The sequence below is a fragment of the Eretmochelys imbricata genome, chromosome 7 (assembly GCF_965152235.1).
Source record: "Eretmochelys imbricata isolate rEreImb1 chromosome 7, rEreImb1.hap1, whole genome shotgun sequence".
NCBI lineage: Eukaryota > Metazoa > Chordata > Testudines > Cheloniidae > Eretmochelys > Eretmochelys imbricata.
In genome coordinates this window covers 93,874,467-93,900,111 of record NC_135578.1, presented here as the reverse complement: position 1 = coordinate 93,900,111, position 25,645 = coordinate 93,874,467, and the positions used below count along the sequence as shown (strand labels likewise).

General features: G+C 38.2%; 1 protein-coding gene across 4 annotated transcripts in view; it reads left to right on the top strand.

Annotated features, from left to right (window-relative positions):
- The window catches only part of EXOC6 (exocyst complex component 6), a 175,199-nt gene that overhangs the window by 84,736 nt on the left and 64,818 nt on the right, over nucleotides 1-25,645 (top strand). For all 4 annotated transcript variants that reach the window (XR_013346701.1, XM_077822563.1, XM_077822564.1 and 1 more), the window contains exons 15-17: nucleotides 1,336-1,445; nucleotides 6,822-6,933; nucleotides 8,683-8,817. Coding sequence is in view for 3 of the 4 variants with exons in the window: in XM_077822563.1 (XP_077678689.1) it covers nucleotides 1,336-1,445; nucleotides 6,822-6,933; nucleotides 8,683-8,817 (357 nt within the window). In the remaining variant the exon portion in view is untranslated. The remainder of the gene's footprint in view (nucleotides 1-1,335; nucleotides 1,446-6,821; nucleotides 6,934-8,682; nucleotides 8,818-25,645) is intronic.

The following is a 25,645-nucleotide window of genomic DNA, read 5'->3' as shown; positions in this document are numbered from 1 at the left end:
TTTGGTTTCAATTACATCAGCCAGATGGATTAGGGAGATACAGGCCCTCATGGTGGATCCACGTCGTACTATATTTCACCCAGATAAAGTGTCATTTAAAACCCATCCCAAATTCCTGCCCAAGTAGTTACAGACTTGAATATAAATCAAATAATCCACTTTCTGTCATTTTTTCCTAAGTCATACCCTAGTAGGAGAAAAGATAGGCTCCATATTCTAGAGCCCTAGCCTTTTGTTTACAAAGGATGAAATCTTTCAGGGCTTCCCCGTGATTATTCGTGGCATCTGCTGAAAGAACAAAGGGTCAGCCAGTATCAGCTAAAGGTTACCTGGATGGGTTTAGGGTTGCATTAAGGCTTGTTATGACATAACTTGTCTAGATCCTATAGCATTCTACTAGAGTTTGCTTCCTCGCAAAGTGTACCCATTTTAGACAGCTTCAAGACGGCCGCTTGGAGTCTGATTCATACTTTTACAAAACACTTTTCCACTGGAAAGGCATGCAGGTCCGATGCTTCTTTTGCAGACCTGTATTGCAACCCCTCTTTAACTATACTAAGAGAACCTACCTCCTTAGATCAGGTCACCGCTTGTGAGTCACCAAGAGTGGGATGGACATAAATATATGGACAAGCTCTAAAGAAGAAAGAAAAGTTGCTTACCCTACAATAACTGAAGTTCTTTGAGATGTGTTGTCCATATATGTATTTTCCACAGTCCTCCCTTCTTCCCTGCTACTACAGAGTCCTATAATATCTGGATTTTGTGGTGAGTGGTGGTTGGGCCACTCCACCCCTTATGCTGTCGATACATGTGTGCAAGGACACTTGGCTCATGATAGCTCCAAAGGATTTGCTGACCAAAAGACTCCTGAGTCAAGTGCCCGAGACACATGTGCACCAAGAGTCAAATATATAGAGAGAACACATTTTGAACAATTCCAGTTACTGTAGGATAAGAAACATTTCAGTTTTCTGTGCCTCTTTCCCGTCCTAGTCATTTTCTGGCCTATTTAGACTGAAAGCTCTTTGGGGCAGGTACTATTTTTAGTGTGTGTTTGTCCAGCGGGGTCTCAGTCTTGGCTGGAATTGTTAGGCTTTATTGTAATACAAATAAATAATTTTCTGTTATGTTATAAATTATTTTCGTAAGTGTGATGGTCAGTCTAATACATGCCCATGTTTATATTTGGTGAAAAGCAGAAAGAAAAATAAATAGGATTAAAATATTTAAATTATAGTATTTGGCATTTTTTAGATTGCCTTATGTAATGCGAATATCTAGTTATAATCAAAGTTTGAAATACAATGTAGAATTAATGTTTTGTTTCCATAGCAGTCCTTCCCAAAGAAACTCCCAATGTCTCAATCGGTGCCTCAGATTTATATCCAGGTTAAGGAGTTTATCTATGCAAGCCTTAAATTTTCAGAGTCACTTCACCGCAGGTAAGCATTGATAAAGCGGTATATATATTATCTTGGCACATGCATGTTATTTTTGTTTCATAATTGGAAGATAATGAGCCATACATATAATGTGATCAAATGTAGCACGTGTATATCATATGTGTATGATAGTTTTGCACAGAAAACCGTCTAAAATTTTAGTATCATGTTAGACAGTATTTACTGGTTTGAATTGTATGGAGGTTTACGTCATTTAAAAAAATCATGCAGTAGTTGAAAAAAGTAACCCGGAACTGGATAGTTCAGCAAAAGCCCTATGTTTTGTTAATGCATTTTGGTTTTGCTGGCATCTACAATATAGCTGTAGAAATTTTACTATGAGAGGGTCAGTGAGAATAAAGAAAACTTAAATAGAGTGCAAGGAAAAAAGGGAAAATGACATACAGATGAATAATTATTATTTGTAAAAGTTTTGTTCTAGTTAATTCATGGAAGTCCTATGGCCTGCGTTATACAGGAGGTCAAACTAGATGACAAAAGTGGTCCTTCTGGTTTTATAATCAATGAATCTCTGAGTTAAATGCCAGCCACCTGCATCACTGGGTGGGGGAACTTGATGGGGCCAGTGGTGAAAGGGGGACAGCCAATCGCCTGTTTAGAGGGTCAGGAACAGTTTTTTTTCTTCCATGAGCAGAGGACACAGTAAGTTGAGCAGGAACATACTTAATGCCTTACTGAGATACTGGGGTGGAGTTGTTTGTTTATCACAACTTGCAGCCTGTTTTCAGTGCAGTTAAGAGAATAAAATGAACGTTCCCAGAGGTAACAGACCTGGGATTTTGGTGCTGGGCCTTGAGCTCATGTGATAGGGTGAAACCTTGTGACTTTGCGGACCAAGGTCCTCTCCCAGCTGCACCCTCTGTCCCCTTCATGCGGGAGGGGAAGAGGTAGGACTCAGACAGAGATGACTCCTGTGTGGGGTAGGCTGAGGAAAGCCTACCCAGCATTATAGGTTATATGGTAAGGACTGAAGCCCTGTAACCCTGGCACCAGTTACGGGTTATGAGGTAAGGAGCCGTGTAACACAAGAACTAGAGGTCACCAAATGAAATTAATAGGCAGCAGGTTTAAAATAAACAAAAGGAAATATTTCTTCACATAATGTACAGTCAAACTTTGCCAGAGGGTGTTGTGAAGGCCAAGACTATAACAGGATTCAAAAAAGAACTAGATAATTTCATGGAGGATAGGTCCATTAATGGCTATTAGAGAGGATGGGCAGGGATGGTGTCCCTAGCCTCTGTTTGCCAGAAGCTGGGAACAGGTGACGGGATGGATCACTTGATGATTACGTATTCTGTTCTTTTTCTCTGAAGCACCTGGCATTGGCCATTACTGGAAGACAGGATACTGGGCTAGATGCACCTTTGGTCTGACCCAGTAGTGTCATTCTTATGTTCTTAACTCAGGCTCTGGAACCAATTAAATGCCTGGTCTAGGAGACTATAAGTGCTGGGTGGGTAGTGCCCCTCCCCTGTGTTAAAGTTTAATAAAAGTTGCATCCTGACACTTAATTTCATGCATGTGTCTGTCCTCATTTTGTCTCTGTGTCCACATTAACATGATGCATTCTGTAAAACCACAGAATACTCGTATACTTATTTATATACTTCTTTCTTCCACCTTGCCTGATGTTTATTTTCCCCAGTCATTCTGCCTTTGTCTTAGTTTACTTAGACTGTGAGTGCTTTGGGGCAAGAAACATACCTTTACTTCCTATACAAAGCACTGTGCACACTAATGGTGCAATATGCAAGTATAAAATAATAATGTGGTCTCCCATCCCTACATTGGACCAGAATTCTTGAATGTATGTCAAATTGTACGTACTTTGAAGATTCTCTTTGAAGTCACTTAGAGAGGGAGAGATTCTGATAAAACGAAATTAAATATAAACTAAAAAGAAACCTCTACAAAATGACTTCCTTTCATGGAAAATATTTCAACACTTCCATTCTCCCGCCTGCTACCCTCCCAGAAAAGCCCAGCTTGGTTTTAATTACATAAAATAACATTTGTAGATTAGTCTTGAAGGCTCAAATTTGCTATTCACAGCTGGTCATCACTTTTGCACTGTTAACAAATGTAAATGACTCTCCTTTCACACGTTCTTAATTGATACTGTTTATAATTTACACGTACTAATGAGTGCCTGTTGACCCCCATATCTAAACAGTGACTCATTAAACACACAAATTACTCTTTCCTAACCGCTATGTTAACAAACCTCCAAGAGCTAAAAATAACAGATTTGTGCATCAGTGTTGAAATTCAGTTAGCGGTACTGGGTAATTGGGTGGGTGAATGGCGTGTTTTGTGAGACAGATCATGGAACACTCATTTTTTGTAAATTCAAATCAGAACTGTTTTCTTGTCATGCCAATCTTTATAAGCATTGCCAAATTGTAAACAGATACACAGCCTGGATATTTGTCAGATAAATACTGTTTGCAGTGTTGTAGCCTTGTTGGTCCCAGATATGAGAGACACAATGTGGGTGAGGTAATATCTTTCAAAAGTTTGTCTCTTTCACCAACAGAATTTGGTCCAGTAAAAGATATTACCTCTCCCACCTTGTGTCTCTCAAAGGTGTTTTCTCTTTCTGTTCCACAGATGTGGGGTGTGTGTGTATATCTGTATGTACAGATGTTTATTTATATTTATACTATACATACTGGTTTCAGAGTAGCAGCCGTGTTAGTCTGCATTCGCAAATAAATTGGTTAGTCTCTAAGGTGCCACAAGTACTCCTTTTCTTTTTACTATAGGTACTGTGTATGCTTTTTGTGAAATAGCAGGATCTTATCTTTTCCCAGGTTGATCTCTAAATCCATTGTATTGTGCAGCATGTTTGTAGTAAATCTGAATTCTTTTGGGAACTGTACTGAGTGGGTGACAGTGCAGCCAGGTCATCAGCCTGTAAGCCGGCATTTTATCTGTGTCTCATTTATTTGGAGCACTGGTTTGGGGACTTTGTTCTACTACTGTTGCTAGCTGATTAATGAGTATGTTAAAAAAGTTAGGGCTCAGGTTAAGTTACAGGTCACTATGAGTGGAATTGGGACTCTGAGTCTTCCTTGAATTACCATTCCTCAACTCTGGTTTTTAGCCTTCCAAGACTAAGGAAAAATGGGCTTAATTTCAAGGTATAATTATAGGTATAATGTCATTGTTGTTATATCAACACCTCTTTATACCATATAAAAATGTGGATTTCAAGGATTTTGTTATGTGAGACCATGGGCGATTCATTTATTAAAGACTCAGTTTTGCTTTTAAGTGTTTTGCATGATGTATTTCTTAAGAGTAGTGTCAGTGTGTTGTACAAATTTAATCAGAAAATGGAAACTGCAATTTTCTGGAGATATAACCACTGTTAATTTTGTTCCCATTCACATTTGATATGTTGAAAAATAAGTATTTAAAGCTGTCTTGAAAGCCAGCCACAGGTTATTGCCAGTTGGAAGAATTTGCTTGAAATCAAAGATGCAAAGTCTATGTGGCTGATTAGAGATGAAATACTCAGATTTGGGGAGAGGATGCTGGCTAACATTCATTTGTAGTTTTTGAACTTGAATTCTAGAAACCTTCATACTTAATTTTACCGATTTTGGTGTAATAAAGAGGTATTGAAATTCTATTTGTATCTTTCAGACAAATGTAAAGTTTTGCAATTGTTTGTTTTTATGCTCTTTTATGATAACTCTTAGAGTGTATGGCTAGCAAAGGATGAAATGGATCACCTTCAAATTATTATTTGCATTTTGAAATTATATATTCTATTAAGAATTCCTAGATCTAATATATGAGACTTACATATTTCTGAAAAACCTCATGAGGGAAGAGAGAATATTTAATCTGCAGTGCAAGCCTGAGCAACATGAATTAGTTAATAGAAAATGGAAAAAAATCTATAACTTGGAAAAATCCATTGGATCTGTGAGAGGTTAAAAAAATTAAGGAAAGTGATTAACATTTAAAATGTGCAGTGATTGGCCTGTAAATTAGGGATGTCCAAAATATGGCTGTGGCTTGAATCCAAATCTTGAAGTTCTTAAATCCAGTTTGTCTGCTAAATACTTCAGTTTGTAGCTTCTCCCTGATAAATTACAAATAATAATCCCTAGAAGAAGAACTGGAACAAATTGATTATTTAAAAAGCAACAAGTCACTAGGCCCAAATGGTGTAAATCTAGGAGTGCTGAGGAGCTCAAGTATGAAGTGGTTGAACTGCTGGCAAAAATATGCAATCCCTCATTAAAAACAGCTACTATGCTACCCTACAATCTCCAGTACATGTAGTGGCCTTGATTATCTTTGTGTGTCTGTGTGTGTGTGTGTGGTGTTAAATGTTGGAATTAGAGGGAATGTTTTATTCATTGCAGCAGTGATATTGGGGAGGAGGCACCCCTCTGAAGCCCAAAAAAGAAAGAAAGGTAGAAAGAAAGAGGTCTTCCTTGTGATTGGCTGGTTACAGAACTCCCAACCAGTCACTTCAGATTGGAAGCAGGCTAATGTCCTAATATCTGATTCTATTGAAAAGGGTGTGAAAGGCATACTTTTGTCCTTGCTGTGTATCAGAAGGGGACAGATTAGTCACTTTAATTATACTGAAGCTGGTTAAATTTTTTTAACCAAGTCAGTAGACAGATATTATTTCTGCAACATGTATAGATGTTTCCTGACTCCCACTTGCCTTCTGATCACCACATATTATCTTTATGTGACAATGAGGAGCCACTAGACTTCTTCACTTCCACCAATGGCATTTTAATGGGGAGACTGACAGGTTACTAGTTAATGTGATTACATGGCCTGAACATCTGATACCACAAAATACTAGAATAACCCAGTCAATGCCTTTCCCTAGGTGGTTGTGAAGCACTGTTGGTGCAAGCTCAGAAATTCATATAGCATAAGTGCAGTGAGTGTTTGAGTAATTTTGATCCTGGAATTTGTGTGTAAGGATTTTAAATCCATCTAATTAAAAGGATATCATTCTGGTATATGTTGAATATTAAACTGTGGCACAGACATGAGTTGGTAAAGGAGAAAATAAGTAGGGCAGGAGGAAAACAACGGAGAATGGAGGAAAAGCCTGAAACAATGAAAGGGCAGTAGATGTTGGTGCCATTTAAATGGACTAAGTGTCCAAACATGAGAAAGAAGCTGACAGGCAGAGATGAGGAAGAGTCAAAGACAACCTTGGAGCCACCATAGCAGAGAGGGTTAGTTAATGTTTGTAAACCATGTTGAAGATGCTAAGCATGTGAAGATGTAAAGGTGCTATGTATTTCAATTAAACTATTGTAATGTTAGTATAGGTTTAACTGTATTCAAAACTTTGTTTTTCAGTTCAACAGAAATAGACGATATGCTTAGAAAATCTACAAATTTGCTGCTAACAAGAACTTTAAGTAGTTGTTTACAAAATCTCATCAAAAAGCCACACATAGGTTTAACAGAGGTAAGTTACGAAATACATAGCGCAAGGATTCTTTTTTATATAAGGGACAATTACTGCTAAACATGTTTTCATAAATCCAGCTATATTGTAGTACTAAGCTTTATATCAGGTTAACAAATGTAATAATTTGTTTGGTTTTAAACCGCAAGAAACACTTTTATATATAAATTCAAGAAATAGAAAAGGAGGATGATGTATAGATGTATATTGCTATATGAAAATGACAAAGCTGTAGAGTGTTGGATCTAATGAAATATATGTTTATATGTGGATGCGTATTGAAGGAAGGGTTGCACTGGAGGAGTCCTGTCCAATAAGACATAGGTGTTCAAGGAATGAGTTAAGGGCTCCTGCCTCATTGCACGTTATTCAGTGCAGAGTATTCTTCTGCTGTGTACAAATAGAAGAACATGGTGGAATTTCTTTCTTCATATTTTTAAAAAGAGGAAATAATACACACACACACATAGCTGCAAAGTGAAGCAATCAGTTCAAGAAACAACAAAGTTAAGAGTCCCTACACCACGTGTCCTCCTTTTGTGTGTGCATAGCAATAAAATATTTTATTGCATGATCACATACTGTTTTTTCCACAGGACCGCAGCTTCATTCAGTGTGTGTATTGGACTGAAAACGAGACAGGTTTGGAAAGTGAGTTAGTGCTTGTGTACGTGGCAAGTTAGCGTGCAGCAAGCAAGGGGGTGAATATAAAGTTCTTTGGCTAGCTATTCGCTAATATCCCATGTGGGGTGTACTCTAGGATTTTCATTCTGCTGTGTCAGTGACCACATGGGAAGTTAGTGCACAGAAAGCTGGTGTGCTGTAGATCACATCCTGACTTGCGGAGCACTAACTCACTGTGCAGATGAGCTCTTAGTCTGGTGTCTCATTCCCTGCATTATATACTGTGCTATGGTGGCAGCACGGGTCCACTGAAAGCTGATGAATGATATTGCAGTTAAAGGAACTGGGCTGAGGCCATGAGATCTAGGTTCTAGTCTATAATCTCTCTGTGCCTTAGTTGTACATCTGTAAAATAGGGTACTTCCTGAACACTCAGGGATGGTGTGAAGATAAAATCTTTATTGTATGTGAGGTGCTTAGTTGCTAAAATGATTAGGGGCCATAGAAAAGACTATAAAGAGAGAGAAGAATCCTTTATATTGGGTAGGGTTTGGCTGCCATCCAGTAATGAGGCATTGGGCCACACCCTGTACAGTGATGGTTTAAGAAATGTTGAAATGCTGTTTCATCCACTAAGCCCTGTCTGTTTTGGGTATTGAACAAGGACCTGGGTCCAGCAGAAAAAGAGTGTCATATAATACTGGGTCATAGTTTATACACAAGGGTGCAATCTTAATTTTGAAATTTTCTAACTTTTGACTTTCACTTTGTCACCTTAACATTTAATGTAATGCAGAGATTTTTCTGGTATGGAATTATTAATTTGGCTATGGTGATCTTTTTTTAATGGTAACTGTCTTACAATATAAAATGGAATTTCTTTTTAATGAATTGATGGTTATAATTTTTGTTTTTAAATTTTTGACTGTTTGTATGTACGCTGTAGTCTGACTTGTAAGCAGTATTTGCATTCTGTCTTTAAAATTGGCAGTTATTCAGTTGTATCCTGTAATACTATAATTATCTACTAGCAATGCAGTGGCTGAAAGCAATAACTCTTAAAAAAAAAATCAGGTGATATTTGTTGATGCAAGGGCATTTTACTGGATTTTTGGTATTTTGTAGCTGGTGCAAATCATCATAAACACAACACACCTGGAACAAGCCTGTAAATACCTTGAGGACTTCATAACTAACATTACAAATATTTCCCAAGAGACTGTTCACACTGCAAGACTGTATGGTCTTTCCACTTTTAAGGTATGTAATATGTCACCATTTAAATTATGAAGTCTAAAGATCTTTGTATTAAAATCACCATACGTTAACTGTAAATAAGAAAAATAAATGAGGGCCCAGAGGGTTCTTACATGTTTTTACATTAACAGTTTCCTAAATGTTGAGAATTAAAGATAAATTAGCAGTATTAACAATGAACAGGCAAATGTAGTTTTTCTTTTATGGCATTTTAAATATTAATAGGACATGAAAATGTGTTTGTATGTACATCGAAAGAGCAAACTCTTGCAGATACCCCAAGACTAAGGCATGAACTAATTTGTGGTTTTATTATTTACCGTATTGTAAACTTTAATAGATTGTACTTCTTATACTGTAAAATGTTTAGTTTCAGAACAATATCAAACAAACAATAGGTTTGCTCAAAAGGTGTGTGTGTACATATATATATAAAGGTTTGCCTTTTTCTGCTGTAATAGTAGTACTTCGTGATATATTTTCAAGCATTCTCACTTAGTAACGTCAAAGAAACAGAATTTAAAAAGTGAAACTGTTGTTGTATAATTACATTTAAACCTGAGAATGAAAACATGATTCTGATATTGCACTGCTAGAAAACACATTGTTTTGAAGGCTCTTAGGCAACAGCAAGACAGAATGCAGAACTTCACTTACAAAGTTTAGAAATGGTTTATAAAGCAATAATAGTTATATATTTGTCTTTTTAGAATCAGGTTTTACTGAATTTTCATTTAAAATAAGAAATAGTATTCATTCACAATAATATATGTAAAAATGTAATTATATCTGTCTCTATACCACCCTATTTTATTTATACTGATGTCTGTTGGCTAGAATTAAAAGGTTTGAGTCAATTTAATTTAATGATTAGTACTATTCTAAGTGGTGGGGGGAGGGTGGAAAAACTGTGTTGGGGGAAGCTGTGGGCAGGAAAGAATTGTTGATTTCTAAATTCTAATTTTAGCTGATCATATGCATCGGTCTGACCTAATGGTTAGTAAGATTATAATCCTAGAAATCGTTTATTCATAGTGTAAATTGAGGAATGGCTACCATATAGATGTCAGTCTTCTAGCACCAAAAAGAGCTATATATAGAAGGTTAATGAACCACAAATCTAGGCCCAGCACAGATTTTCATTGCAGTCCATCAAGCTGAGGGTTTGTCTACACAGTAGCCGTGAGGGTGCTTCCCAGAATGGGTAGGCAGACATGTTAGCGCTAGTTGAGCTGGCACGCTAAAAATAGCAATGTGCCTGTGGAGGGACAGGCGGTGGCAGAAGCCACCCAGGGGATTGGGCAGGATTGTACTTGAGCAGCTAGCCTGAGCTGCTGTCCAGGCCACAATATTCACACTGCTATTTTTAACACGCTACCTGGAGCAGAGCTACTGCACGTCTGTCTAAGCACGCTGGGAAGCACACTCCCAGCTGCTGTGTAGTTATACCCTGAGCCTGTTGTGCGGCATCATGGTTCTGAGCTGTTGCTTCTTCCATTGATTTTGGCAAGGTAATTGTTCAGGAAGGACAACGAGGAGTCCTTGTGGCACCTTAGAGACTAACACATTTATTTGGTCATAAGCTTTCGTGGGCTAGAACCTACTTCATCAGATGCAGGGAGGACTCTTTGTTGTTTTTGCTGATACAGACTAACATGGCTACCACTCTGAAACCTGTTCAGGAAGGGTTTTATGTAAGGGAATATTATGTTCTTCTGAGTGCTGGTTTCTAGTATCAGGTAAGTACAGTATTCTAATCTAGACTGTAGTAGTTGTGGAGCAATCCTGACTCACATGTAAAATTGTTGTTTTGTTGGTATTCACATTATGTTAATGCCTAGAGGCCACCAGTCAAGGATCATGGGCCTATTATCTGAGGCGCTGTACAATCATCATAAAAAAATAGTCCCCATTCAAAAGAATCTAGCCATATCCAAGCTACACTGACAACTTTTATTCTCTATTACAGTACTCATTTTATATGTGGGAGCCCGGTATATTCTGTAACTCTATCCATTGTAGCTTCATGTGTTCATATCTCTTTATTTTTAGTACTTTTACACTCATAAATACGTTTTTGCAGTTTGATCTCTAAAATGTTCAACTAGACAAGAATTCCAAAGCCAGATTAGACTAGAGTTCTGTCTAGTCAGATATCTTGCCTCTGGCTGTGGCTACTACCTGACAAATACTTTCTGGAATGTAGGCGGTGGTCAGTTTATTGCACATGTTACTACAAAGTACATATATCAGCACATGAAAAATACCGTTCCACCGGCTTTAAAATACTACTTCACTTCCACTTGCATAACCTTAATTTAAAATTTCTACCTATACAAAGGATGCAATGGGTAAACCAAAATTTCAGGAATGTTGAAAGAGAACAGTCACATCAGAATCTACAGAATGTCACCGTTGTCATCTTATCATCTAATAATGAAATATGCTGTGACTTTGATATCACAACTGTTGCGTACCGCATTACAATTTTGTATGTTCCAAGATAGACATCTGTGACTCCAAATGTAAACCATTCCTAAATTTACACTGAATATGTGATTTCTGGGATCTATCTCTCTATCTATTGCATACAAAAAAACTGTCTTAAATTATTCAGAAAAAACATGTATGTGATCATGTAATTGAATCATTTATCATAATGCACACACACACAAGGGAGTTGAATTAAGGTTGCATGGGCAACCTTAATTATGGCATTTCGTAACTTTTGAGTGCTTGACCTTGCAACCTTATTAAGGTTCTTTTAATGTAATCTTGTGTTCAGTTTCCTAGGTTTCTAAAACAGCAAACTAAGAAAATAGAAATTCCATCATGTGAAACATATTGACACCCATGTTTCATTTTAGAACCTTTAGATCTTCTGGACAGATCACTGCTCCCTGAGTTTATGGAGGAAGTAGACTGTTATTCTCAGCCCCTAGAGGGTTTCACAGCTATTTGTTGATGGCCAAGAAGTAATGTTGAGACTCAGAAATCCTGGGTTCAATTCCAGGTTGTTAAGAGGAATGTTCCCTAGTAGTTATAAGTCCTTCTGCCTTGGTCCATCCCCATCCTGTGTCTATTCCCCTCTGCTTCGATCACTTCCACACCAACTCCTACGTCTGTCTCCCTCTGCTCCTGTCCTCTTCTGCCTCTCTGCTTCTATCCCCACCTTGTCTCTGCCCCTCACTGCTCTGCATTCAAGTCAGGCTGCTTCCTCCTCCTCTTCACTGCCTCGGTGCAAGCAATGGATACACAGAAAGCACAGGAGACACTATTTCTGCTCTCATTTCTGGTGCTCTGCATCACAGTAGCTCTCAGATGCCAGGAAGAACAATTGCAGGGAAAGTCCTGCTCAGCCCCTATAGCCTTGGGATGGAGCATACACATGTAGTCTGTTTGGCACATAGCAGCTGTGCAGGGGTGGGAGCATGCTCAGTGCTCATTGGACTCTTCAGAGAATTTAGCTGCCAGAGTCTCAACAAGCCTCTATTGATCATGCGTAACCTGAAACATTGTCAGAGGTTATAACTTGACCAGATTTGAGCTGATTTTTATCAGGACTGCAGAAGGCAGATCCCTGACACTAGAATAATTTCCCTTCTTGCCATCCTGGCAGTTGTCAAGTCCCAGCTCCACAGCACAGAGCTTCTCAATGAAACAGTTGTAAAATTGTGTAAGATGGGCAAAACAGCCTATTTTCCCCTTATATGTTTGTCAGAAATGGCTGGACCATTTTAGCTGAAATGCTCTGATAAAGTTCAACCTGAGGCATACACTCAGCATGGAAAATTTCATCTTCAACTGTTACTTTGACAAAGTTATAAACGACTAGGAAAAAGATCATGTAATGGAAATGTGTTACATTTTCTACCTCTCTTTTGGTACTTAAATAGCCTTCATCAGCATAGTAGCAGACGACCTCACAGTTAAGGAATTTATTTTCACCCCAGAGTGGTAGGAAAGTGCTGTTTTATGTCCATTTTCCAGGTGGGGGACTGAGGCACAGACACTAGGTGACCTGCCCATTGTCACACAGGATGTCTATGGTAGAGTGGAAATTAAACCCAGGTCTCTGGATTCCAAGTCCACAATCTTAATCACAAAGCCATCCTTCTTCCTCAGTCGTAAGTCAGATAGGTGCATGTGGTTAACTCCAAACTTAGCCACAAAAATTAAATCTTTAAAGACAATTTATGTGAGGAAGCGCCATTCTAGCCAAGTAATTCAAAATGTCCATGGCTAAGAAAAATTACACCAGATTCTGGTCCCTGCTTGGACTGTATTGCACCACAGTGACACAAATAAGCCAGAAAGATAGCTCAATCAGACACCTGGAGATTCCTCTGGGGTAAGGGGAATTTCCATATGACATAGAGCCAGTGTAGTGGCTGTATGCTGTAAACTTTTCTGGCCCTGACATGGGAGCATTTTCAGAGGAAAGGGGACATGGCGGGGGTATCTTTGTGCTCCAGTGGTCTCTGGCTGCCAAAAGAGTCCCTTAGAATGTGGGCAGCTGTACATAAAATAGAGCAGATTTTGGACTGGAAATAAGCTGAAATTACTTTATTTACCTACAGTGGTCAGGATCCTTGCAAGGTTCAGGGGAAAGCTGACCCATAGGAATACAGCTGTTGGTTCTTCTCATAACAATACAGAAAAACAAAAATATATGCATGTATTGCTCACATAATATATATGGGGTCCTTGGAAACAGCTTGAAGGTGTCAAATACATAGGAGCCATATGTTTATTGGTACTTGGGGGGCACAAATCAGGTTGTCATAATAATTTGAATAAGAAGTTGAATGAACACAGCATAGACTTGGAGATGCTATTTTAATATGACCAGTTGCCTTGTGGTTTACACTTTTAATTTACAGGTAAAATAACATGCCCTACTGGATTTTAAAATTAAACAATTTCTGTAGAATTTGTAGAAGTTATTAAGTGGATTTATATTAATAATGAGCTTAGCCTTACAATGGAAACATGTCAGGATATGAAAGTCATGTCTTCCTTGAGAATTACATGATGCTATAAATTAAAATGTCATGCTTTGGGTATATGAGTAATAATCCCATTATAGATCATGAACTGCCTCTTTGTAGGTATTGATGGGTTCATATTTGAAGAGAGACAAATTGGAAGATTGCTTATGCCAAATACCTTTGAGGTTTCACCTACCCATTTCTCTGACTTGATCACGCATGTTGGCTGTTATTTTATATTTGTTTTTAATTTTTATTTATAGTTCATGAAAAAGAGGAGATAAAGTACAGTAATCGCATTTAATGTATTTGAATATGTATTAAAATTTACAAATGTCTGTTTGTTGACCAATCTTCCAAATTATAAAGGTCTTTTCTCTCTAGAACTTCAAAAAAAAAAGAAGAATATAAATTCATCGTAACACTGTGGAAGAAGCAGAGATCTCACCTACATTCAGAGTTACAATTCAGAATAATGGAATGGAAAATCTTCATAGCTACTAATAGCCATCTAGTTAACTAGTTGTCAATTAAAGTTAAAATTACAATTATCCATGCTTTAAACATGGGATCATTTATCTTCTAATATCTTGATACACTTGTATGGAAACTGTGATCTAATAGTTCAGAAGGCGTGCATCTAAAACTTCCCATGGGAAATCATTGAAGAATTCCCAAAACACTAGAAATTCTCCTTTGAGAAATGCCTATATGCCTATATTCCCACTCTTGAGGATAAGTGCACCTTTTTTGGATCAGCTCCTGGCAAAACAGAAAAAGGAGGGAAAGTCAATAGTAGCCGAGGTTCAGATGGAGTCCATACTTTTTCTGCAAGCACCATGGAGTGCCTGCTGTACTGCTGCCAGCTTAATGACCGTGGCAGTTATGTACTGATTTTTATGGCTGTTTTCTATGTCTATGAAGAGAAATGGAAAAGGTGGAGAGAGGTCCACGAGAGAGATTTTTTTCTCTGATTCTCTTTTGACAGCTTGTGTGATGGTAGAAAGAGCTGTGAAGTGATAACTGTATCTGCACTATTCCTATCATGTTTTGATTCTTTGGCAAAAGGTATAGTTCTGAAATCCAATACTTAATAATACTTGCCTAATAAATTGTTGACTATTGAAGTAAAAGAGACTTTATTGGGTATAATTTTGAAAGTCATAAAGACTTTGGATGTTTCTCACATTATGTTTAGCCAGACCATAATTTGTAGAGTTTTATTCTGGATAGTCATAGTGTGGTGATGAATTTCCTTGTTATTATGTATATTTTGAATAAATATCTCTTTATTGTTTTGTACATCTGCGGGACTGTCTCCCAAAGCATAATAGGTTAACTTTATCAAAGCAGAATTCAAGGATGTTTTAAATTTTATGTATGAACAAATGTACTTCCAAACACATCCTAGCCTAGAAAGATTGTATGGTGAGTTCACATTCTCTCCAGCAAAGGCTGGGTTTGTTTGACTTTATTTTTTGGTAATTACTGGTAATTATTAGGTAACTTAAGCAGTTGCAACTTGAATTTTAGGGATTTAACTATTTATTTATATATATTTTGGTACACCCAAACAAAGGAACAGAATTTCTTAAATGAATGGACTATAAAAGATTAATCCTGTTGAGTAGTTCTGTTTTGTACCTAGATGCAAGACTAAACCTATCCGATTCTAATATCACTTCTGGCACAGATGTTAAAGGATGGGTGAGGTACAATGAGCTCTCATCATTGTAGAACAGTGCATTTATGTTCTTTCCACCTGGAGGCCTGCAATTTTCCCATTAGCTCACATTTGTTCTGCTTGGGGTTTTGTAAGTAGAGTAAAGAGCTAAGGCGAAGAGGGCTCCTGTGCAGTGTGGCCATACCAATTTTGTCTCTCATGTGAGTGTGCACATATATGTGTCTATAGATATATATTATATTGGATATGGATATAGATTCCTCCTTCCAAGTATTTAAATTACCCACTCAATCCAAGCAAGGGCTTTCCATGAATCAAGAGAGAAAAAAATTATCCGGGTGCTTTAATCTGGCCAGGTGAATACAGTTTAATGTTCACCTCAAATTGTCTGCTGATTTCATTCTTGCAATAAACCCTGTTTAACTTCTCTGTGACTCTCTCAAGCTTTATTAGAACCCATCACAGAATTTTTGTGTCTGTGTTTAGTAAGGATATTGGATAAGCATGCTAATCCATTACATTTTGTCCTTCAGGTTTGTTAGTTTATTCCACACTGCATGTTAATTCTTCTATTTTTCTTATTTCTTTGTAGCTTCTTCCTATATTTTAACAATTCTTCTCTGTGAATACCTTATAAAAAGAGATGCCACTTGGCCATGGGCATATTCTAGTTTGTATGGACATATTCATTCATCAGATTTTTATTTGTTTTTTCTGCAGTTAATTTGGGCACAAAACATTTATCCAAATAATTCTGTATCAAAGCAGTTCATTTTGTATATTGTGGGTTTCCTCCCATACATTAACAAGGTGCAAGTCAACTAAGCTTTTAGGAACTCTTATTTTGTTACACATCTCCCTCTCCCTCATCCTTTACAGGAGTGTCCTTACTTTAAGAATTGTGGCTGGATGTTTTAGAAAGAATGGAGATAAAACACTGTTATTCAAAGTCAGTGTAAAGGCACCATGCCACCTATTTCTATCTCGGTTTTCTCTACCTCCTTTGTCCTGGAAGAATTGAGTGTAACCTCAGAGCACAGTACTTTGCTCTAATTCTTTTTCTAAGCTCTTCTTACAACTTTTGTATAGAAGAGAGACAAGAAGACAAGAAATTCAGAAAGAAGAAAATAGGAAGTATGGATACAGGAAAAAGACGGGAGTGGAATCTTTTGCTGCAGAGGTCCTCAAAGATAAGGGTCCCCAGTCATACAGGAAAATATTCTTCAAGGAACTAGCTGAAAAATCCACCATCTTCATAAGTTCCCTCAGAGTTCTCTGACCTGGCATGTGCCCAGAGTAAAGCAGTCTCCTTGAAGTAATAAGTGTTGTTCTTAAGGCTCAGTTTAGTCTCCCTGAAACACTGCCTGGCTTTTCTGTCTGCTCATCCAGCTTGTCATACAACTTGAGAGCTGTTCATCCATTTGTGTCCCTCTTGAGTCCTGGCTGACATCACAGCTGCCATGGTCCCATTTTTGTTTTCTAGACTCTCTGGGCCTCTGCACTTACAGTGTGATCTTTCCTGCACTTCTGCTGTTACAGGCTGGTTTCCTCCTAACATAAACACTTGTTGCGCTGCCTCTTGTCTGTACTGCCAAAGAAAAGAACTTCATGCTGGTTAGATCCACCTGTGAATCACACTCAGACAGAGTCCTTTCCTATTCTTCCAGATTCATCTCGCGGTCCTTTCCTCCTTACCTTACATATCCCAGCTGAGAGACCATCTGGGTTCACTTCTGATTTGATGTTGCAACTAACACTTCCTGTATGACTGTCTTCATGACTAATTTTGCCTACAAGGACTCTCACTGGCTGGTGAGTGCTCTCGTAACCAAATTGTCCAGTGGTTCATTTTCTCTCTCTCTCTGTTGTTTGCAGAGTGGGAACTTCTACTCCTCCTCAAACCCAAAGCAGTGTGGATGCTGTTTCCTGCCTAAAGGAACTTTCTCTTCTTCCTTTTGATGGCTGTAGAGTAGACCTTCGGTCACTAAAGAAAATTCTGTCCCACTGCTGCTACTAAGAAAACAGTCTGCCTTAGCAGCTCCAATATGCCCTAGCCTAGTGCTTTCTCTTTTCAATGGAAATGCTATGCCTGTAGCGACAGTGTATTTTAGGAGCTCTTCTTCCCTAGGAGACTAAAGCTGGCACACAGCTGCCCTATTCTTGCCCCTTCTAAGCATCCTTTCTCCTATTTGGTGAGGGCTAAGCAGGCATCCCTTCCCCTATTCGGTGATAAGAGACTAAACTAACTCTTAATCTCAGATAATTTATAACCACCTATTTAGGGCTCCCAAGTATGTTAGGAATGACTGGACTTAAATTATCAAGGAATTATTTTGTGGCAAAAATTGGGGTTTTCTGTCCACAATCTCTGGTAAGAGATGACCATGGACAGCCTCTAAGGTGGTTCCTCTTCCATGGCATAGATTCTCTTCTTTCATTTGTTTGGTCCAGTTCTCACAGTGGTGTTAGCAGATAGGTTTCTGAGAAAATCAGTCTTCTCTTTAGCCACAGTAGTTAACTATAGTGCCTAGTTTAGTCTTGCTTTAGTTAGGAATTCTATAGAAATGTCACTTAACTTAAATATGTAAGTGTTTGGTTCCTTCAGTTCTGCACTTTGGAATTTCTTGATGCTTGAGGTCTATGTCATTTCCCTTACTGTTCTATTTTTGGCTCACAATCTTGAGAACTTGAACATATAAACTCTTCCTCGCTCAGTTCAGAATTATTAGCTGTTAAAGTGCTCTCCTTGGGATGGTTCCCCTTCCAAAATTTATTAGGCTGAGCTGATCATGTTAAACTTCATTACACCAGCTATTTTTTCTATTCTGTTTCTCATTCAAAATTAATTAGCTCAGCCAAGCCCTCTTCAGAGTGTCAAGCAGGCAAGAGAAGGCTTTTAACCTTCAGGAACATATTCATCTAGTGCATATGGGATGATGCCTCTTTTCTCTGTGTCTGAGGTCTGGCTAGCTCTTCAACAGAGAAGGCTGATTACAGTGCCCTGTCATTATTGGGCCCAAACTCTCCATTTTTAAAATTTGGTCTCTCTAATTAACTTGTTCACTAAGTCACGTTCGAGCAAAACAGGGATGGAATATATGCTTTGGGCAGCTCCATAAGACAATCCTTCCTAAGTCTTAATGTTTGCTGAATTTGCATAACATAAAGATGGCATCTTAATGTTTGTTGTAGAATGGGGAAGAGAAAATCTAAAACAAGGGGAAATTGTTTATGAAAAATTCTGTTAGTCTTAACCTTCCTCTGCCCATCCTAGATCTCTCTCACCTCTAGTCAGGGATTGCTTCTCAGGTTGTGGTATCTCTTTCAATATTATATTTTTCTGTTTTCCTGCTCTGGAAGTCTTTTGACTGAACTTAGAATTAGGATGGTTGTGTTAGTAACAGTTGCAATTGACAGTTTTTGACAGTTTTCTGATGGGCAAAGCCTTTGCATTTAATATAAGGACTTTATCATGGTCTCTCACTTTCCCTTTCTTACAATAAACAGAACTTCAGTAATGCAACGTTGTTGTAGCCATGTTGGTCCCAGGATATTAAAGAGACAAGCTGGATGAGGTAACATATTTGATTGGACCAACTTTTGTTAGTGAGAGAGACAAGCTTTCAAGCTCAAGAGCTCTGTGTAAGCTCGGAAGCTTGTCTCTCTCACCCACAAAAGTTGATCAGATAAAAGATATTATCTCAGCCATCTTGTCTCTAGAACTTCAATCATTAATTTTCCTTATTTTTCTTCACTTCAGTTTTTATCAGTTATCTTTGTTCTTGTGCATATTATGGTCAGGTTCCAATTTACTAAGTACTCTCACTTATACTGTTTCTGGAGTGTGCACAGTAACTTCAAGGAACACTTATTTATGTGTGTCATCATAATTTTTTCATTTGAGATTTAGACGACGACAATATAACTTCTTGTGTATGGAGCTAGATATACTTCAGTTAATTATCTAGGTGCTCATACTGTGCCTGTCACTGTGGTAGCTAAACACCAGAAAAAAGATCATAGAATTAAATAGAAGCACAGACAACAAGGTTATAAGATACCCTGTATGGTTTCTCTCCTCCTCGGCATGACATAAAAGTATTATTTTTTCCCCATTTGGAGCCATACTTTAATATAACATACTTCATTTGTACTAGAAAATCCTTTTTTGATTAATCCCTTTTTCTTTTTATGAAAAACTGCAGACACCTCACCAGCTTGGCCATTCTGCAATTTGGTATGTACCATTATTATTAAGTACATCTCTTGGAGGCAAATTATATCAGATCCCATACATTTTAAGTGATGAAGAATATCCTTTTCTTTGTTAGTCTTATTGACCCCACTTACATTCCATAAGATCAGTTTATAAGTGCCTCTACCCTATGCGTTAAATTTTTAAAAATAAAAATCTCTTCACTGAGGAGGATGTGAGGGAGATTCCCATACCTGACTCATCCTTTTTAGGCAAAAAATCTGAGGAACTGTCCCAGATGGAGACGTCAGGAAGGAATTTTGAAACAAATTGATAAATTAAACTGTAAAAAGTCACCAAGACCAAGAGCTACTAACTGTGGGATGTAACCTAGTGCTTAAATCAGCCTCTGTACCAGATGACTGACTGACAGCTAATGTGATGCCGATTTATTAAAAAAAAAAAAAAAAGCTCCAGAGGCGATCATGGCAATTACAGGCCAGTAAACCTGACTTTAGTATCAGGCAAATTGGTATAAGCTATAGTAAAGAACAGAATTCTCAGACACATAGATGAACATAATTTGTTGGGGAAGAGTCAACATAGCTTTTGTAAATGGAAATCATGTCTCACCAATCTATTAGAATTCTTTGAGGGAGACAACAAACGTGGACAAGGGTGATCCAGTGGATATAGTGTACTTGGACTTTCAGAAAGCCTTTGACATGGTCCCGCACCAAAGACTCTTAAGCAAAATAAGGACTCATAGAATAAGAGGGAAGATCCTCTCAGGGATCAGTAATTGGTTAAAAGATAGTAAACAAAGGGTAGGAATAAATGGCCAGTTTTCACAGTGGAGAGAGGTAAATATTGAGGTCCTTCAAGGATCTATACTGGGACCTGTGCTGTTCAACATGTTCATAAATGATCTGGAAAATGGGGTAAACAGTGAGGTGGCAAAGTCGGACAACAATACAAAATTACTCAAAATAGTTAAGCCCGAAGCAGACTGCAAAGAATTATAGAAATCTCACAAAACTGGGTGACTGGGCAAGAAAATGGCGGATGAAATTCAGTGGGGATAAATGCAAAGTAATGCACATTGGAAAACATAATCCCAGCTATACATACAAAATGATGGGGTCTAAATTAGCTGTTACCACTCAAAAAAGAGATCCTGGACGCATTGTGGATAGTTCTTTGAAAATGTCCGCTCAGTGTACAGCGGCAGTAAAAAAAAAAAAAAACTAACAATGTTAGAAACAGTTAGGAAAGGAACAGATAATAAGGCAGAAAATATCATAATTCTACTATTATGCCCATATTTTGAATGCCACATGCAGTTCTGGTGGCCCCATCTCAAAAAAGATATATTTGAATTGGAAAAAGTATAGAGAAGGGCAACAAAAATGATTAGGAATATGGAACAGCTTCCAGATGAGGAGACTGGAACTGTTCAGCTTGGAAAAGAGATGACTGGCGGGGGGGTTTATGATACAGCTCTATAAAATCGTGAATGGTCTGGAGAAAGTGTTTAAGGAAGTATTATTTACTCCTTCACATAACACAAGAACTAGGGGTCATCCAATGAAATTAATAAGCAGTAGGTTTAAAACAAACATAGCAAAGTACTTCTTCACACAGCATACAGTCAATCTGTGGAACTCATTTCCAGGGGATGTTGTGAAGGCCAAAAGTATAATAGGGTTCAAAAATGAATTATATAAGTTTATGGAGGGTAGGTCAATCTATGGCTATTAGCCAAGATGGTCAGGGACACAACCCGATGCTCTGGGTGTCCCTAAACCTCTGGCTGCCAGGGGATGGATCACTTGATAAATTACCCTGTTCTCTTCACTCTCTCTGAAGCATCTGTAACTGGCCACTGTTGGAAGATGGACTGAGCCAGATGGACCATTGGTCTGACTCAGAATGGCCATTCTTATGTTCTTAAAATTTATTCCATTTTTAACCTTTTAGAGGTTTTCCTATTTTCCCCCATGATATCACTTTAATGTATATCTTATTTAATTTTTTTAGACAGTGTTTCATTCAGACACTAGGTGAGAGGTTCAGTCTGGTTTAGACAAGATAGAGATATAAAAAGGGTGTCATCAGCATATTGAAACCTATGTCCCCCAACTAACGGATTGTCTACACTGAGAAGTTACAGGTTTCAGAGTAGCAGCCATGTTAGTCTGTATCCGCAAAAAGAAAAGGAGGACTTGTGGCACCTTAGAGACTAACAAATTTATTTGAGCATAAGCTTTCATGAGCTGCTTTATTTCAGATTATTATAATCCAGTAAATTAAAGTAATTCAGAATAAGGCACTCTTATTCCAGAATGCAGCATCCACACAGGGAGTTAATCAGGAGCTATTTCAGAATAACTCCCCATGTAGGTAGGTCCTAAACTTCCTAATGGCCTCATTCAAATGTTGAAGGGCATGTTGATAAAATGGACTCCTACAGTATACATGTGGTACTATGGAAGAGTTGCCCCCTGGGGCCTCTCTCAAAGAAAGGAGCACAGTCATTGAAGAAATCAGTCCTTCCCATCAAACTCACTGTTCTGATGGTGGGTAGGAGTTTTGGGAGCTCCCAGAAGTCCCTTGTTAAAATTCTGTTACCAAATGAAAGGGAAAGTTGAGGTGATTTTGCCCCATTACTAAACACTGGTAAGCCATGTCTTTTTGATTTATCCCTTGGGATCACAGTAGTACTTCTGAAAACTAAACTTTTGCTTTTGGAGTGGGCTGGATTACCCCAAAAGGCTGGTGTGTTCAATATTTTTCCTGGGTGAGAATGTGGAGCCCTTTGTTATTAAAATATTGGCAGCACATGATTGCTATTGTAACTTTATAATCAAAGCAAAATAGATGGGTGTAACCAAAATCTGGCTACAGGACAAAAAGGGGGACTGGTGCTGTCACTGTTTAAATAGACCTGTGCCAGCTGTTTGGATCCAGTTAGCAGGTGGTAGAGTACAACCAATCCCTCAGTGTCTGCTTTTTTTCAAACAATCAATCACACTAGGCTCAGGAAGCTCACTCCTGCAGGAGTTAATGTACAGTTCTTGTTGTTACAGATTGTTATGAATTAAATAAAAAGATCAAGTAAAGGTTTATCATTAACTGATGATTTAACAGTCCTATCAATCCACAAAATAGTAAATGCCAGTATAATACTTTGACATTTTAACAAGTTGCTAGGCTCTTAAATGTCAAATTAGGAGATCTGTTTGATGCTTTTACAGGTTGCTTTGATCATAAAATGCCATTTTAGGATAATCTTTCATTTGACATTTTTACACATTCAGTAAATGCTTTTCCTCCGTTAAAAGTTCCCCAAGAAAACTATAGGCAAAGAACTGTAAATGAAAGAGAAATTAAGATTCTCAGTTTATATACCTTATATTCTAATGATTAAGAATAAGGGAATTATGCAGGGAATAAGATAGTAAATTTAGTTGCATGTCAGTTGATTGATATAATCTGACAATTTAATACCTTTGTAAATAAGTGTGTACATTTACCTGTGTTGCTGTTACTTGTTTTTGTTAGGGTTTTTTTTTCCTACACCTGAATAGCCCATATAAGTTTTGGGCAAAATTGTATATCACATTGTTCAATGTCATGTGATGATACAACAAAAGACCATATTGGCATGTTCTAAAATAGGGCCTAATCCTGTTTCTTTTTAAATCAGTGGGAGTTTTGCTGCCAACTTGAATATTGGTTTGTCTGACTTGACCAGTCTGGGCCTGAATGGAGGAAGAGTAAATACTGTATGACTACAAGCAAGAGTGTAGAATTAAAAGTGCCATAGAATATTTAGTTACGAATTTCCTGATATGTTAAAGAGTTAAAACATAAATCAAATTATTCTTTTCGTGGAACCAGTGAGATTCTATCAATGTTCAGAGAAAATTTTTGTTGTAATGAAAATCTACATATGTACAAGTTAGAGCTTCTTTCTCTTTCATCCCTGAGCATCTTTGCAGACCTGAGGAACAGTACAGAGTCATCATTCATTCCTGTCCATGGCTTGTTCTTCCATTAACCCCAGCCTGGGCCCTGCGTATGATGTCCCACCATCTAGTCAGTGGTTGGCCTCTTGGTTGAACTGACCTTGGCTGTGCTTGCATTATTTACTTTGGCATCCTGTTATCTGCTTGTGTTCTGCAGTGTCCCCACCACTGTAATCTTTTCAACTGTAATCAACCCTGTACCCTGATTTCACATCCTACTCTCCTTCTAACTTTTCATTTGTGTTAAAATCATTCCACTTTATATCCACCGTCTTTCAAAGAACTCTTTATCTCCTCTACCTCCAGCCTTCTGATGTTTCATTTAATGCAGCTGCTTCCAGACCACAGAGTAATACTGTTAGTATGCTGGTTTGATAAATTTTCAGTTTAGTATATATAAAGTTTGTTTCAGTCCATAATTTCACCCATTTCTGTGCAGCACTTCTAGCTAAAGCACATTTCCTTGTAACCTCATCCTTGATGGAACTGTCCTCACTGATCAAGTGTCTTAGGTACTCACAAGAATCTACTTGTTATATGACTTAGCTGTTGCGCTTTATCTATTGTCCCTTTCCCAAGATGCAACCACTTAGTCATTTTGGCATTTATAGTAAGCTGAAGTTGACTACACCAATTTTTCAATAGTGTGAAGAGTATCATCATCAATGCAAACATGTCTGTCAGTTCTGCAATGTCATCTGCACAAGCTAAGGAGCTTAACTCTAGATCAGCAGTGGGCATGTGGCCCGTCAGGGTAATCCACTGGCAGGCCACGAGACCGTTTGTTTACATTGACTGTCCGCAGGCATGGCTGCCCGCAGCTGCCAATGGCCGCAGTTCACTGTTTCCGGCCAATGGGAGCTGCGGGAAGGAGCGCGGGCTGCAGGGATGTGCAGGACGCCGCTTCCCACAGCTCACATTGGCCAGGAACGGCAAACCGCAGCCACTGGGAGCTGCGGGCGGCCAGTGTAAACAAACTGTCTTGTGGCCTGCCAGTGGATTACCCTGATGGGACACGTGTGGGCCACCATTTGCCCACCACCTCTCTAGATCATCCAGTGTCACACCGTCCGACTTGTCTAATGCTCTTAATGTCCATTTTAATAACATGATGAAAAGTGATTCCGTGCCCTCTTGTCTTGCATCAAACTTTGACTTGAACCAGTTGCTTTAATTTCCACCAATTCTTATGGCATTGCAGGAATCTTTGTACCTAGCTTTTATAACTGCAATTCTTTTATCTGGAACTCCATATGATTGTGCTGTTTTCCATAATGCTTTCTTTCAAACTGAATCAAATGCCTTTGTAAAGTCAATGAAAACAGCAAACATCTTAAATTTCCATTTTTGCTTTTTTTCATCAACTAAGGCCAGGTCTGAAACGGTATTGTTTCTCACTTACTTCTTCCTCTAAAATTGTCTTTAATCTGTTGATAATTACTTTCATCATGATTTTTCCGGATCCCAACCATAAGCTTATACCTCTATTGTTGTTGTATCAGTAGGATCTCCTTTCTTCACAATTGGTACAATTATTATTTTTAGACAGTCATCTGGTACCTCCTGTTACTCCCGTACCTCCTTTATGGTTTTCTAGTACTTTTATATCATTGTCCTGCCAGTTGTTAGCAGCTCAGCTATTTTATTGTCTGTTCCTGAAGTAGCAAGTTAGAGCAGCCTTACTGAATTCTACTTGCCCATTCATCTGGCACAAATACACACCCACACACACACACGTCAAATTTAGAGGCAAGTAAATATAATTCCAATGTTGCCTAATTTCAGAGTAACACATTTTTGACTCCTGCTGGAGCTAGTCTCACAATTATGTGAGAAGCTCCAGCTTTAATTCAGTTTTCAGATTACTCAGGAAGAAAAACTCTCAGGCTGTCTTCCCCACTTCCTCACCTTTTGGGAAAGAGCAGCCAAT